General features: G+C 41.9%; 1 protein-coding gene across 1 annotated transcript in view; it reads left to right on the top strand.

The window, feature by feature from the left end:
- ccdc141 (coiled-coil domain containing 141) overlaps positions 1 to 17370 on the top strand; it is a 171768-nt gene that overhangs the window by 23808 nt on the left and 130590 nt on the right. Inside the window, exons 3-7 of the mRNA XM_078228492.1 lie at positions 10151 to 10342; positions 10572 to 10680; positions 11677 to 11930; positions 13948 to 14067; positions 16313 to 16507. Of these exons, the coding sequence (XP_078084618.1) occupies positions 10151 to 10342; positions 10572 to 10680; positions 11677 to 11930; positions 13948 to 14067; positions 16313 to 16507 (870 nt within the window). The remainder of the gene's footprint in view (positions 1 to 10150; positions 10343 to 10571; positions 10681 to 11676; positions 11931 to 13947; positions 14068 to 16312; positions 16508 to 17370) is intronic.

Genomic DNA, 17370 nt, shown 5'->3' with positions numbered 1-17370 from the left:
TGAACCCACTGTGTAAGTTTTAAAGAGTTAAGTGACATAAACAGCAGCCCTTAAAATGGCAGATATTTACTTAGCTTAATTACAAAGCTATCAGACAGAAACCATAGGGCGGGATTTTCCGGCCGTGCTCGCCCCAAAACTGGAAAATCCCGCCCAAGGTCAACGGACTTTTCCATGGTCTGTCCCTCACCTGCTACGATTCTTGTGGTGGGCGGATTGAGAAAATTTGCCCCATAAGGTCTGGAAGTAGCTCATTAGAACAATCGGTGTGAGTGACCCATTCCCTGAACTACTCTCAGACATCCAGACATAATATGTTTATTCATGTGGGTATGTACCAAGTCGTTAAACTTGATTGTTTTGGACAATGGAACCTGGCTGAGGATAGGACTCCACTGGCCATTTACTCTAATCACTGTAAACATGGGACCTCAGATGAGGGTTCCCCACATTGCTATGACCATATTTAGTAACTGGCTAGTTTAAGGATGGAGGTCATGTGAAAGCAAGTTACTCTTTCTGTTGAAAAGAAACTGCTTTTCCAGGGTTGGAGTCAGACAGACTGAGTGGGTAACAGCGAGGAGAGAATTCTGCCTCTCTCTCCTTCAGCCATTCTGCAAGTGTGTGCCCTATGTTCATTTGAGACTATTAGCTTTGTGGACCAGAATGAAATAACTTGGGACATCTTAAAAACCTTATCGATTGAAGAATTATGCAGTGTAGCAAGAAAAGTAGTAGTGAGTGTCGGTGCAAAAACTAAAGAACCTGAAATCCTCAAACTTTTGACAACTATTTTTTCAATTGAACTTGAAGGACAGGAGGCAGACTTGGAATTGGAAAGGGGCAGACTACCATTAGCAAGGATATAGCTGGAGCAGAGATAACTAAAGCTAGAATTCCAAGAACAAGCAAGGGAAATGTAAAGGCAGGAGGAGAGAAAGGAAAAAAAAGGAATGAGAAAGATAGCAAAGAAAATGCCAGGAAAAAGAGAGAGAGAGGGGGGCCTTCCAGAGGGAAAAGTTTGAGAGGGAGTTACAGGCACAATAAAGACCAGGAAATAATACAGCTTGAGCTGGTAGGTGAAGGTTGTCTGTGCAGAGTGAAAACACCACTTCTGAGATGAATGAACCTAACTCAGGACAAAGCTTTGAGTTCTTAAAGAACTCAGAATTGGTGCCAATGTTTAATGAGGACAATGTTGAAACATTTTTTATTTCATTTGAAAATCTTACAATGAAGTTGAATTGGCCAGGAGGGCTGTGGACCCTTCTACTTCAATTGGCAGGAAGAACTCATGAAGTTAATACCCCATTATCTGAAGAGAGATCATCAGACCACCAGAAGTGACTGGAGCAAACTTACATTCAGTTCGAAAGGGTCAAGCAACTTGCTTTCAACCGATGAATACAGGCGCTCAAGACCGATCTCCCATACAAAAACCTCCGGATGTGATTCTCCTAGAGGAGTTAAAAAAATTACTCACACTTTCCACAAGGATACATATTGAAAAGCAGAGGGTCTCCAAAGCTCGACAAGCAGTGATTATGTCTGATGGTTACATGCCCTTTTCCCAAGAAAAATCATTCCTGAGGTGTGAGTTTATGGCAATGAGGTGAAAGGTCCTCTTAAATTATTGAAAGAGGCCTTGGAATAAAGGGGAGACTCCCTTACTAGACCATTCACCCATGTTCTGGGACTGGCTTATGAGAGCCTGCACTGTGGCTCAAGGCACCTTAAAACCTTGCAGAGCATTATGGAAAGACAGGCAGATAAATTTGCTAAGACCTGGACATATAAGCCAGGAGACCAAGTTTTAGTGTTACTGCCGATACATAAGAACATAAGAAATAGGAGCAGGAGTAGGCCATCTAGCCCCTCGAGCCTGCCCCGCCATTCAATAAGATCATGGCTGATCTGAAGTGGATCAGTTCCACTTACCCGCCTGATCCCTATAACCCCTAATTCCCTTACCGATCAGGAATCCATCTATCCGTGATTTAAACATATTCAACAAGGTAGCCTCCACCACTTCAGTGGGCAGAGAATTCCAGAGATTCACCACCCTCTGAGAGAAGAAGTTCCTCCTCAACTCTGTCCTAAACTGAGCCCCTTTTATTTTGAGGCTGTGCCCTCTAGTTCTAGCTTCCTTTCTAAGTGGAAAGAATCTCTCCACCTCTACCCTATCCAGCCCCTTCATTATCTTATAGGTCTCTATAAGATCCCCCCTCAGCCTTCTAAATTCCAATGAGTACAAACCCAATCTGCTCAGTCTCTCCTCATAATCAACACCCCTCATCTCTGGTATCAACCTGGTGAACCTTCTCTGCACTCCCTCCAAGGCCAATATATCCTTCCACAAATAAGGGGACCAATACTGCACACAGTATTCCAGCTGTGGCCTCACCAATGCCCTGTACAGATGCAGCAAGACATCTCTGCTTTTATATTCTTCCCCCTTGCGATATAGGCCAACATCCCATTTGCCTTCTTGATCACCTGTTGCACCTGCAGACTGGGTTTTTGCGTCTCATGCACAAGGACCCCCAGATCCCTTTGCACAGTAGCATGTTGTAATTTTTTTCCATTTAGATAATAATCCAATTTGCTATTATTTCCTCCAAAGTGAATAACCTCGCATTTGTCAACGTTATACTCCATCTGCCAGATCCTCGCCCACTCACTCAGCCTGTCCAAATCTCTCTGCAGACCTTCTACGCCCTCCACACGATTCACTTCTCCACTTATCTTTGTGTCGTCTGCAAACTTTGTTACCCAACACTCAGTCCCCTCCTCCAGATCGTCTATATAAATGGTAAATAGTTGAGGCCCCAGTACCGATCCCTGTGGCATGCCACTAGTTACCATCTGCCAACCAGAAAAGCACCCATTTATTCCGACTCTCTGCTTCCTGTCGGATAGCCAATCCCCAATCCACGCTAACACCCTACCCCCAACTCCGTGTGACCCAATCTTCTTCAGCAACCTTTTGTGAGGCACCTTATCAAACACCTTTTGGAAATCCAAAAACACCGCATCCACCGGTTCCCCTCCGTCAACCGCACTAGTCACATCTTCATAAAAATCCAACAAGTTCGTCAAGCACGACTTTCCCCTCATGAATCCATGCTGCGTCTGCTTAATCGAACCATTCTTATCCAGATGGCCTGCTATTTCTTCTTTAATGATGGATTCCAGCATTTTCCCAACTACAGACGTTAAGCTAACCGGCCTGTAGTTACCCGCCTTTTGTCTATTTCCTTTTTTAAACAGCAGCGTAACATTAGCCGTTTTCCAATCCGCCGGCACTACCCCAGAATCCAATGAATTTTGATAAATAACCACTAACGCATCCGCTATTACCTCTGACACTTCTTTCAGTACCCTTTCAATGAACCATGAAGTAGGAAAGAGTATTGGTAAAGCGAATTACTTAATTGACACCACAGACCATAGGAAAAAGCAAATGCGTGTCATGTCAGCATGCTAAAGTGGTATTACAGACAGGAAGGGGATGAACAAGAACAAGTAGTGAGGAAAGATTTGGATCTAAGGAGTAGTGAGGATGAGCGAGAGGGAGAAGAAAGCCTTGATGATTTGATTTATTGTTGTCACATGTATTGGGATACAATGAAAAGTATTGTTTCTTGTGTACTGTGCAGACAAAATCATACCATTCATAGAGTACATAGGGGAGAAGGAAAGGAGAGGGTGCAGGATATAATGTTACAGTTAGGGTGAAAAGAAAGATTAGCTTAATATATGATAGAACCATTCAAAAGTCTGATGGCAGCAGCGAAAAATTTGTTCTTAAGTTCCCGACCGTTGGATTGGCCAATACTGAAATGCTAGGGAGGCTGAGCTCTGTTATTTAGACATGGAACAGAGAGGAGACTTAACAAAGCTGTTTGCAGCATTTAAAGAGATTCACAGGGACAACTCAAAATGCATGGCCCTAGTCCTACATGATATAGGTGGAGGAGAGACCATTCCTATAATGCAAAACTCTTATTGCATAGGTGCTGAGAAATTAGCTCAGGTTCAGGAAGAAATTTAAGTACAAGCTCGAGCACCACTTGATTGAGCCCAACCACAGCAGCTGAAGTTCTCCTGTTGAACTAGTGCTAAACCCAATGGCTCAACATTGATTACAGAAATGCTAATGCAAGGATCAAAGCTGATCCATACGCAATCCCTTTCCTGGAAGACTGTATTTACAGAGTAGGAAACTCAAGTTGTGTCACCAAAATAGATTTGTTAAAAAGGATACTGGCAAGTTTCCCTAACCACTTGAGCTAAAGAGATCTCTGTTACACCAGACAGCTAATTTCAATGCTGAATAATGCCATTTGGGTTAAGAAATGCCCCAAACACCTTTCAAAGGCTAATGCACCAGGTGGTGTCTGGCTTGCACAATGTATATTATTTTTGTACCTGGACAATCTGTTCGTGTACATCTGCAGAGACCACCTAGACCAGTTAGAATCCCTGTTCCGTAGATTGCAGTTTTCCAACTTAGTTGTAAACCTCGCAAAAAGTGAGATCATTAAAGCTCAGGTAACTACCAAGGGCATGATGCAGGTAAAGGTATTGCTCAGGGCAGTAAAAGTGCAAGTGGGGACACGTGTGCATAAAGACATAGTGGCTGTATTCTGGACAGTCTGGAATTGCGGGGAGGAGGGTTGTAGAGATTGGGACTGCTGGAGGAGGAGATCAAGGCGGGCTGAGTGGGGTGGGATTGGCTGGCCCAGCGATCAGGTGGTGGGAGGATCGCACGGCCAGTGATGCGGGGTCACGGGGCTGGCCAGTGATTGGGAGGCCGGCAGTGCAGGGCTACTGTGCATGCACTGATCTCCGCTTTGACAGATCGGCACATGCACAGTGGCCCGCTGAGCGCTATTCTGCCAGCCTCTTCAGCAGGAATAGGCCCTGCTCACTAATTTTTAGCGTGATTCACACTAAGGCTCTCTATGGTGCAGAGTGTGGGAGATTCATTTTGAAAATGCTGCTTTAAAAAACCAGCGGGATTTATTCCAGTTTTTATGTGAATTCAGCATTAGAATTGTTTTGGGAGAATCCCACCCCAAGTCATTAAACTTAATCACTTTGTACAATGGACCTCAGCTGAAGAGGGCTCCACTGACCATGTAAGCTAATAGCTGTAAACAAGGGATCTGGAATAATGGTTCCCCAGTTTGATATTAGGAATTACCTAGTTTGGGAATACAAATCATGTTCTAGCAAGCTAACCCTTTGTGTTAAGAGAGGAACTGCTTTTCCAGGGTCAGAGTCAGACAGATCATGAGTGAGTGTCAAGAGAACTCTCTTTCTCTCTCCAACCTTAATGCAAGTGTATGCCCTGCATGTAACTGACCCGCTAAATGCCGTAGTTAGTGTCTTCAATGTAAACCAAACAGCTGCTGACTTCCGAGTAAAGACTGAGATCATCTGTCGAGACTTCAAATTGGCTCTGCAGAATCCAAAAAAATCACTGAACACAGCCTGAAACCATTCAACTCATCAAGCTGCAGGATCCGTGTGTGAAATTACAACTTTCCCTAGTAACCTCAGTGTGTTGTCATCACAAAACTTAAAGCAAGTTGTACTTTTATATTCCTTAACCTTGCATTGATACCAGTTATTTAGTGAATCAGTTTAACATTTAAACAAATCTGCCCCACATACTGTCGAAGTACAAACATTATCGAATACTACAAATTTAAAGGAGTCCGTAACCAACACACGTATCACGGGATTAAAACTCCATGTGATCAGTTTAATTGTTCAGGTTCATTTTTTTTATCCTCAACATCATATTTCTTTTTCTCATGTGTTATTTTGAGGTCCCTGTCGAGTCGTTTTGATCAGTTCAACGCATAATATACTTCTAGTCATATCTGTGAGACCTAATAACTGTTGCCGAAGGAATTTGCCTATTAGAACTATTCCAATTTTGTCTCCCGCTGTAAGGCAGATCTGCTAAATGTGCTTTCATCATCTGCCTGTTTTTAATCCTTCCTTTGTACAGACCCTTTCTTCTAGTTTCTGGACTATTTTGAAATCTGACAGGTATTAGATCTTCTATTCCTTGTGTAACCACAGGATAACTCATTTCTTACATTAAGGCTGAAGGAAAAGACTACCTTCAGGATGTTATTTTTTTAACTTACTCTCACTATGAAGTTGATCCCAATGTATCCCACAAACATCTGGCTATTGCCTTCTCTCTGCTGAATATTTTGCACCCTGTCCTTGATGTCCTTTACGCTTGCACCAGGGTGGCAAAACACCATGCAGGACTCATGATGATGGTGAGAGAGATACCTCTCTGTCCCCCTATCTATACAATCTCTTATAACAACGACCTGATCAAAGTGTACAAGATTATGAGAGACATGGACAGGGTGGATAAGGAGCAGCTATCCCCCTTTGCTGAAGGGTCAGTCACGAGGGGACATAGGTTCAAGGTGAGGGGCAGGAGGTTAAGGGGGGATGTGAGGAAAAACTTTTTTTACCCAGTGAGTGGTGACGGTCTGAAATGTGCTGCCTGGGAGGATGGAAGAAGCGGGTTGCCTCACATCCTTTAAAAAGTATCTGGATGAGCACTTGGCACATCATAACATTCAGGGCTATGGGCCAAGTGCTGGCAGACGGGATTAGGTGGGAGTTCAGGTGTTTCTGATGTGTCAGTGTGGACTCGATGGGTCGAAGGGCCTCTTCTGTGCTGTATGATTCTATGATTTTACAAATTACATGTCTACACTCTGCTGTCTTGCTTCATGTAGTCCCTTACCCATTGGTGCCATGGTCTGGGCTGCACTCCTGCACGGCATTGCCGCTCCTAGTAGTCTCTAAAGCTGAGTACCACTTTAGGGAAGCACACACTTGAATACTCCTGCATTTGCTACCTCTTCCTACCCTTTTGATGGCCATCCACCTATTGTCCAGAACTATCTTTGCCCTAAGGACTCGCCACCTCCCAAAACATGTGAACCAGCAAACTCTCATCCTCCCTGATGTTCCACAGTGCCTTGAGCTTCCCCAAAAACCTTGAGATTGAGTTCGAGCAGCTGGAGCCACTTCCTACACACATGGTCCCCTAATACACATGAAATGTCCCACACAGTGCAGGAGTTGCAAGAAACAGGTCTCAACTCTAACATCCATGTGAGAGTTAAAGTTAAATGCAAAACTTAACTAAGTTTTGGAATCAGATTAACTTTTAAAGATCTTAAAATCCCCTCAGTCACCAACTTCCCCGAAAGTAGCACTAAGTAGTCTGTAGAAGAAGTACTCTGTAAAACTGGACTCCATGCTGTGTATTCCATGCATTAGCAAAAATCTCCAAAAAATTGAAAAACCTTGTTCAAATCTTTTTGAGCTATCCAAAACTAATCCACTGCCCCATGCTCACCCCATAAGCTTGTGTCTACCTCTCCTTAAAGTATATATCAAATTTTCAATTAAAAAATCCAGTGTTGTCTGCCTCAAAAACTCTGTGGCAAAACACACTGTGCTTCACCAGCCCGATGAGCAGGAATTTTTTAAAAAATGATACTGCAGCACCTTTTTAAAAAGATTAAAGCAGTGCTCTCCTGTGCTGAAAACAGCCATAGTTAGTAAATCGGCAATGCATGACCAGTTAAGGCATATGGAAGGGCCAGACTGGGCACAAAATTGAGTGTTATGGAGAAGATTTATGATTGCATCAGGGCTTGAATAAGAAAACAGAGGCTGAAATGGGAATACACTAGTATATTCGGTAGGCCCAATAGCCGACAACATAATTACCAGACAAGGAATAAATGAATCTTCCGATAACTTTGAAGAGATCATGAAGTCCTTTGACACTGACTTTAACCTAAGAAGCAAGAACATTTTTGGAGTGAGCAAAATTTAACACGAGTCTGAAGGCTGTAAATATGGTGACCTTAAGTTCGAGCCCATAAGAGACCAAGTAGTAATGCGAGTGGTTGGTTATACTCTTTAGGATGTACTCCAATCTAAAGAAGATCTGATTTTGGAAAAAAAACACTCAAATCACCGGATAATCGAAATTCTACCAGCGGAACCAATTCATTTTGCATGGCAAAGTTAAATTGTGGTACAGAACAATCCCAATAACCCAGCTCATAAAGCAACAAAAGGGCAAGGAGACTCCAGGGCAAGGAAAGAAATACTCAGCAAAACACAAGATGGTGGCAGCCCATGTGAATGCTGTGGTGCCAAAGGACCTCACAGGTGCAAGCAGTGTCCTGCAATTATTATGGAGTGATTTTACTACAACGGCCTGAGACACTTTGGAAAGATGTGTAAGTCCAAAACTTTGAGATATGCAGAGGATCCCAAGCACAGTATGAGGTAGATGAGCCATACTGAGAAGAAGTCCAACAATGCTTCTTGGGAGAAATTAAGGATCCCCGATTAAAATTTGGAATGCTGACATATCTACCTATCTGTAAATAGTCACGTCACAAATTTCAAGTTAGACACAGGAGCCAGTGTGATGCTTCTGTCAGATCAGAAATCATGGCTAAAAGACCTCTGGCCACGGACAGCAGACATACCAATATATAAACCCGGAGGAATCTCAACACCGGTCATAGACATGATTCAAGAATCGGTCCGGTATGGCAACAAGTAAATCATCAAAACTCTGTATGACACCCGTAATCAACTTTTTTCTCTCCTGAATGGGGATGTATGTGTTGCCGTCAAACTCCTCAAAATGGCAGCAACCAAGCTGGAGCTTCAAGCTCACATGCACAACATGAAATAGATCCTGGAGCAGGAGCAAAGCAATCACCAACTCACCAAGATATAACTCAGGGAGGCACAAGTGCATATGAAGAAACAGAGTGCAGCATTGGAAGCCATGCTGCAGGTTGAGCTCAAAGATGGAGGAACATACGAACATAAGGGACGTTCTTCCTGGAAGTTAACATTCAACTTCCAGGAAGAACATGGCTGACCCCACTGAAAAAGAAAACCCCAGGCCACTCTATACAAGCATATTCCCTCCAAAAGGAGAAGGACAAGTCCATAGTATCTGACTCAGGAAGACAGATTGTCAACAAAGAAAAATACAACACTAGAGAGTGCAAGAAGTGAACCAGATGTAGAAACGCAAATAATTGCAACACCAAGTACAACAACCTCGCCTCCAGACCACCAAAGCAGAGTTTGTAATCTGATAAGGTCAGACTACCATTCCTCTAAACTTGCAAAGAACGGGATCTGAAAGAGTTGGAAAGCCTGCAGACCATCTGAATTTGTAAAACCTGAGACTTGTGGGTGGCGAGGGAGGAGGGGTAGCATTTAAACATTTGTTATAAATTCATTTGTGTGAAGACTTGGGAGGAGGTACAGTATTAGGATGTTCAGGACTGTAAGGGTTAATTTGGGACTGGAGAAACAGTATTGTCGACATTATGATGTAAAATAACATGAGTAGTGGAGGGTAATTGTGAGTCAGGTAGAAGTTGACATGAAGATAGCACCTATTCTGGACTGTATCCTATTTGTATGCATATAGCTATGTGTTATTAATAAGCAGTTATTGTTCAACCATACAAGCCTCTAGATCTCTTCATAATACAACATACAACCTTACAACACTCTCAAACAACAGTAAGCTTCTTATCAATCCAAGCACTTGATTCTCAAGGCTCTTTGTTACATTTCTCCCACCATGGTCTTCTCCTGGTTTGTCTTGTGCCTATGTTGCACATGTTTCTGCTCACCCTCCCACTCTCTTTTTGTTCTCCTTTAATTCCCTCACTCTACCTTACTTTCTGTTCCTATCTTCTCCACTCCCTTTATCCCTTCTGCTTCCTCTCTCCAACCCCCTCTGAGACCGAGGCTGTTGAAATGAGTGCTGAAACAGCAGGATTAGTGATTTCCTGCGAATGAATAGCAGCCATTTCCACAAGTAAAACACAGTAATCTGTCAGAATCAGTTGTCCCAGTCATCAGCTATCACTGTTCACTGAAAATATTCAAAACAAATAGCAGAAGTAGCTAGGATGTTGAAATTGTTTTAACTATAAACTGATTATGAAATGAGTTTTGATGAAAAGACTCCAGTCTTAATTTATTTAAACAGCCAGTTAAAGTGTACAGAAAGCTTTCACTGTGTTGTTCTCTTTAATAGGCACGTGAAGATGGTGTTAGGGATTTGCTGCTTGAAGCTGACAGAACAGCAGAGGCAAATAAAAACCAGAGTCAACTGTATGAGGAGATGGGAAAAACTCTGGGAGATAATTGGACAACTCTCAACAAAATGCTTGGAAATCGAAAGACACTTTTAAAAATGGCCTCCAATTTCTTCGATCAAGCTTTAGAGGTTGGTAATGAACAAAGGAAAAGTGATTACAAAACGCCCAGCAATTTAACCGAATATAAGAGCATTTTACTGCAGATGCTAGAATCTGAAACAAAATCTCAATTCAACCTAATCTTGGAATTAAAATATGCAGTTAGATTAATGTAAATGCTGATAGTGTGCAGTGATCTCTCAATTGACATGGTAGCTTTATAGTTGATTCTGTCCTTTACAAAACTATATTTTTTAGTTTGCTATAAAAATTGATGAAGCTGAAGATTTTCTGAACAGTGCGCAGGTATTTGAGGACACGGAATCCTTGACGCAACTTCTACAACACCATCAACATCTTAAGAAAGGCAAGTGGTTGAATGAAATGTATCTTGACTATTTGTAACTCGGAGGAAGAACAGGAAGACATCTGCAGTCTTTTAGCCTGCACTGTAATTCAACTGCAGCTGTTGTGTGGGTGGGGTGCAGCTATGCATTTGCCAAATAGAGGGAAAATGCAGTTGACATAACTGTGATCCCAGGTGAAGGAAAGCTGGAGCAGCTGAGAATTAATAAAACAGATGACGCAACGTATCTTGTTTCAGGAAAGCTATGCAAGCATTTCTGAACTGTAAGCAAACATTCTGTTTTTACTGCAGAAGTCCATTTACCACATTGTTTCTGTCTCTTAATGATGTAACTATACCAATTATTGATTAACCTTCATCAGCAGCAAACCAAGCATCAGTGCCTTAGCTATGATTGCATCCTGCTCCTGACTTGACAACTTTAGTACTGAACTTGAGAAAAAGTTGACAACCAGAGAGAGGAGAGACTGAATCGCATCATAAGAGATTATTGGACTTCGAACTTTGGACTTCAAATCCCAGCATTGATTGCATTAGTTCAAATTGGGACATATTTTACTCATTGTCTTGCAGCTGATGGGAGAGTTTGGAGAATTCTACTTTTGGGCATTGGGGAGTGAAGCAAATGATTACCAGCTTCACCATAGAAATATGTGTTTTGATTACTTAACAGACAAATGCTAATTGGCAGTGGAAAATGCAATTCAAATGCTACTTCAATCCCTTTCTGAACTGAAAGTGATATTAAGAGAAAAATAGAAAAAGATGAGTAAATTACTTGATAGAATAGAGAAAGAAGAGGTGACGAGCAATTTTGGAAATTAAGGAACGGCTGATAAGAAGAATGCACACTAAGTATATTTGAATGTTTACTTGAAATTTTCTCTAAGCAATCATCCGGCAAAACAAACCCTTTATGGAAGTATATAAACTATTTTCTATTCTGTGTGTAAGTTGAATTGTAACCTGGTTCTGAGAAGTTTACTTCTGTTTCAGTCCTTTTAACAAACTCAATGGCTCTTCTCAATAAAAGTCAAGAACTCCTCGCTCTAATCAAAGAGTTCAAAGTATCTGGACCGAAAATCAACTCTGAGCTAGTTCAGGGAGCTCATAGCAGCTGTGTAAAAATCGAAAGCCTGTTGGAACTGCTACAGGACAGGAGGAGACAGTTGGAAGAACAATCCCATCATCAGAGGCTGGACCTGGAGCAGATTCTGCAGATTTATCAGTGGGACCAGCAGCTAGAGAAAGTAAGAGCCAAATCTATATTATTACCAGCACATTATAAATTTGACTTTGGAATAATAAAGTGCTTGCTTAAGAACAGAATTATTTTTTCAGGAAAAATTGCAATTGGTTCCATGTATGTTTTGAGGAAAGTGCAATGCTGCCAGTATAAAGAGAGTGACCAAGAGTATCCTTCAATTGTATATAATACAAGGAGACACCACAGGATGGGCAGCACTGCCAGCCATGTTCATGTTCTGAAAATTAATATTTTAAAAATCCACTATTATATAGTCACTGGGAATGGGATTGGAATCCAGTCACCGTTAAGATTAAATGTTATGTTTCACGCGCTGCCAGCAATGAGAGGAACATTTTTTTCCTATCATCTTGCTTTGGTTCCAGTCCAGCTTCCATAATTTCAAAAACAAATTTAAATAAGCTAATCTAATTTTACTTTTAAACTGAGGAAGTACAGAAAATATGTATAATCACTTCCAGGCTTTCATAAATTTGACATTACAATTATTCAGTTTTAATTTACCTCTATCAACTACTGATATAAATTATTATTGTCACTTCATGCAGTCTTGAGCATGAAAAGAAACTAAAAGTTAATTAGAATTCAATTATGGAAGGAAATATAAATAGTGTCATGTATGATATAATTTTTCTAATCATTCTATCATATAATTATTTTAGGACTGGAAACTTTAAGTTACAACAGTTATCAGCTAAATAGGGTTAATATTTTTATTCCAATGATTTTCCATTTAACATCAGACATGCACCATTGGACACGCTCTGTATCAGAGTCCAATGAAAGAGTCTGTTTTTTGTAAACGTTAAGTACATTTAAAATTTATTGAATTTAAATATGTTTATGATATAGAATAGAATAGAAACCCTACAGTGCAGAAAGAGGCCATCTGGCCCATCGCGTCTGTACCGACCACAATCCCACCCAGGCCCCACCCCCATATCCCTACATATTTACCCGCTAATCCCTCTAACCTACACATCTCAGAACACTAAATGACAATTTTAGCATGGCCAATCAACCTAACCTGCACATCTTTGGACTGTGGGAGGAAACCGGAGCACCCGGAGGAAACCCATGCAGACACGAGGAGAATGTGCAAACTCCACACAGACAGTGACCCGAGCCGGGAATCGAACCCAGGTCCCTGGAGCTGTGAAGCAGCAGTGCTAACCACTGTGCTACCGTGCCACCCTGGTTAATTCTGCACTGGTTAATTCTCTATATTGTTAACCATGGTGAGTCGACAGAGATAAGTTGCTTCCACATATGCAATCTGGCGAATAGGGAGCCATTTTACTCCCAAGTGGCACTCGTTGGCCAGAATCTCCATTGTTACAGTCAACTCGTCATGTGCAAGATTTAATTTCTAACTGTTTATGCAATCAGTTTCAAAGTTAAATGATGAAATGGAAGTGATCAAAAATGATGTCAACTGTGTGTTTGTTTGTGTATGTGTGTTTGTTTTATATACACATATTGCAAATTGGGGCGGCAAGGTGGCACAGTGGTTAGCACTGCTGCCTCACAGTGCCAGGGACCCAGGTTCAACTGCAGCCTTGGGTGACAGTCTGTGTGGAATTTGCACATTCTCCCCGTGCCGACATGGGTTTCCTCCGGGTGTTCCAGTTTCCTCCCACACTCCAAAGATGTGCAGGTTAGGTTGATTGGCCATGCTAAATTGTCCCTTAGTGTTAGGGGGAGTACCAGGGTGAATATGTGGGGTTACAGGAATAGGATTTGGGTGGGATTACTGTTGAAGCAGGCTCGATGGGCCAAATGACCGCCTCCTGCATTGTAGGGGTCCTATGATTCTATGTAGCAGCTGAGGACATAATGTAACACAATACTTGGATAGCTTTGTTTGGTACACAGATGTTTATATGCTTATGTCCATGAATTGATTGTAGACAATAAAAAAGCCCAACTCTCTGTAAATTGCATGTACAACACTGCATAGCAAATGACTTTCACACTTTTTTACTATTTATTTGATGAAGGTGATGCAGTGGTTCCAGCATGATGGTGAATCTTATTTACAGAATGAAAAGCTAGGGTCATCTCTGACTGAAAATGAATGGCTGTTGCAGGAGCACCAAGAGTTTGGGCGTAAAGCCCAGGTAAGTGCATACCTTCCAAAACATTATTGCATGATTTATTTTCAACATAGCTTTTGCATGATGGATAAAATGGAGTTGATTTTAAAGAGAACTCTCTGTGCAGTTAATTTGCTCCGCATATTTGTTAACAAGTAAAACATTTTATGCAATATTTTAAAAAATGACACTCCACGTGTATGTTTCCTGAATACTTCGAGAATACATCAAGAAACATATTGTGCTAGATTTTAATGTGCAAGAGTGTGGAGGTTTGGGAATTTAAAGATTTGAAACCCAGGGCTGGAACTGCAGTTCTTCAGAAGGAAAACATAAGACCATAAGACCATAAGACATAGGAGTGGAAGTAAGGCCATTCGGCCCATCGAGTCCATTCCACCATTCAATCATGGTTGATTTCAACTCCATTTACCCGCTCTCTCCCCATAGCCCTTAATTCCTCGAGAAATCAAGAATTTATCAATTTCTGTCTTGAAGACGCTCAACGTCTCGGCCTCCACAGCCCTCTGTGGCAATGAATTCCACAGACCTACCACTCTCTGGCTGAAGAAATTTCTCCTCATCTCTGTTCTAAAGTGACTCCCTTTTATTCTAAGGCTGTGCCCCCGCGTCCTAGTCTCCCCTGCTAATGGAAACAACTTCCCTACGTCCATCCTATCTAAGCCGTTCATTATCTTGTAAGTCTCTATCAGATCTCCCCTCAACCTCCTAAACTCCAATGAATATAATCCCACGATCCTCAGACATTCATCGTATGTCAGGCCTACCATTCCTGGGATCATCCGTGTGAATCTCCGCTGGACCCGCTCCAGTGCCAGTATGTCCTTCCTGAGGTGTGGGGCCCAAAATTGCTCACAGTATTCCAAATGGGGCCTAACCAGTGCTTTATAAAGCCTCAGAAGTACATCCCTGCTTTTGTATTCCAAGCCTCTTGAGATAAATGACAACATTACATTTGCTTTCTTAATTACGGACTCAACCTGCAAGTTTACCTTTAGAGAATCCTGGACTAGGACTCCCAAGTCCCTTTGCACTTTAGCATTATGAATTTTGTCACCGTTTAGAAAATAGTCCATGCCTCTATTCTTTTTTCCAAAGTGCACGACCTCGCACTTGCCCACGTTGAATTTCATCAGCCACTTCTTGGACCACTCTCCTAAACTGTCTAAATCTTTCTGCAGCCTCCCCACCTCCTCAATACTACCTGCCCCTCCACCTATCTTTGTATCATCGGCAAACTTGGCCAGAATGCCCCCAGTCCCGTCGTCTAGATCGTTAATATATAAAGAGAACAGCTGTGGCCCCAACACTGAACCCTGCGGGACACCACATGTCACCAGTTGCCATTCTGAGAAAGAACCTTTTATCCCAACTCTCTGCCTTATGTCTGACAGCCAATCGTCAATCCATGTTAGTACCTTGCCTCGAATACTATGGGCCCTTATTTTACTCAGCAGTCTCCCGTGAGGCACCTTGTCAAAGGCCTTTTGGAAGTCAAGATAGATAACATCCATTGGCTCTCCTTGGTCTAACCTATTTGTTATCTCTTCAAAGAACTCTAACAGGTTTGTCAGGCACGACCTCCCCTTACTAAATCCATGCTGACTTGTCCTAATCCGACCCTGCACTTCCAAGAATTTAGAAATCTCATCCTTAACGATGGATTCTAGAATTTTGCCCACAACTGAGGTTAGGCTAATTGGCCTATAATTTTCCATCTTTTTTCTTGTTCCCTTCTTGAACAGTGGGGTTACAACAGCGATTTTCCAATCCTCTGGGACTTTCCCTGACTCCAGTGACTTTTGAAAGATCATAACTAACGCCTCCACTATTTCTTCAGCTATCTCCTTTAGAACTCTAGGATGTAGCCCATCCGGGCCCGGAGATTTATCAATTTTCAGACCTTTTAGTTTCTCTAGCACTTTCTCCTTTGTGATGGAAATGATGTTGTCCTTTACATATTCACTTAAATCTTTCCGGATGAACTATACACAGCTCTTGTCACAAGTATCACCTGATACTTGAGACAATCCTTTGTATAAAGCCTTCTTTAGGATGAGATACAAGGGCACTCAGTGCACTGTAATTAATATATCATATAACTGTTTCCAAATATTCCCACTTTTATCTGTCCTCTGGTCTGTACTAAAGTGTATAAAATCTCGGTGGGTTCTTGTGATTGTTGATTTTGCTCCCACAGAAGTTCTGTTAGAAAGAAGTAACTAGAACCATAAACATTTTATTGCAGGAAATCACCTCTACAGCTGAGAGATTAAAAGCTGAGGCTGATGAGATTCTGCTTATGGAAGATTTTACAAATAAAGAACAGATGGCATTTCAAAATCAGAAACTGAAGGTGATGTGTGAGGAGTTCTGGCTCCTCATGAAAGAACGAGGAATATTGCTCCAAGAAGCCCATGAATTTTTTAACAGTGCAAACAAGGTTAGTTCCTGAGACATATCTGTGTTGGTATTTTTTTGCCAAATACTTCATATATACTGAAATCCACATTCTTCTGTACAGCGTATCTTGTTCAGTATGATTTCCAATGAAGATGGTTGAACCTGATCTGTTTTTCTGTCTTCAGGATTTAAAGAGGGATAAAGCAAAAGCTACAATTTTCTTCTTCATAGTTCTGGAAAAATCATTAATGCCGTTAAGATTTTAGATGTGACTAAAATGAGTGACATGGTGGCACAGTGGTTAGCACTGCTGTCTCACAGCACCAGGGACCTGGGTTCAATTCTGGCCTCGGGTCACTGACTGTATGGAGTTTGCACATTCTTCCCATGTCTGCGTGGGTTTCCTCCGGGCGCTCTGGTTTCCTCCCACAGTCCAAAGATGTGCGGGTTATGTTCATTGGCCATCGCTAAATTGACCCTAGTGTCAGGGGGATTAGCAGGGTAAATATGTGGGGTTCTGGGAATAGGGCCTGGGTGGGATTGTGGTCGGTGCAGACTTGAATGGCCTCCTTCTGTACTGCAGGGATTCTATGATTCTCGTGGAGCATTTTTGGGAGGGTAGAGAAAATTTGGGCACGATAGGTTGTTCCTTTCACCTCTGGAAAAACATTATAAATTTCCATGAACCCTAAAGGGGTCAAGGGGTATGGTGGATCTCCACCTGCTGCTTTAATTTCACCATGCCCTCATCTTAAATTGTGGGATGGGATGTTTAAAGTAATTGTGGTGAATTCCCCATTTCTATGCAGGTTCAACCATCACTCTATATTTATCTTGATACACAGCCCATATGTGGCTAATCTTGGAGTGAAAACTCCATACTATGTTCCTGGAAGATTTCTG

This window comes from Mustelus asterias, chromosome 14 (genome assembly GCF_964213995.1).
Source record: "Mustelus asterias chromosome 14, sMusAst1.hap1.1, whole genome shotgun sequence".
Taxonomy (NCBI): domain Eukaryota; kingdom Metazoa; phylum Chordata; class Chondrichthyes; order Carcharhiniformes; family Triakidae; genus Mustelus; species Mustelus asterias.
This window is presented reverse-complemented; position numbering and strand designations above follow the sequence as displayed.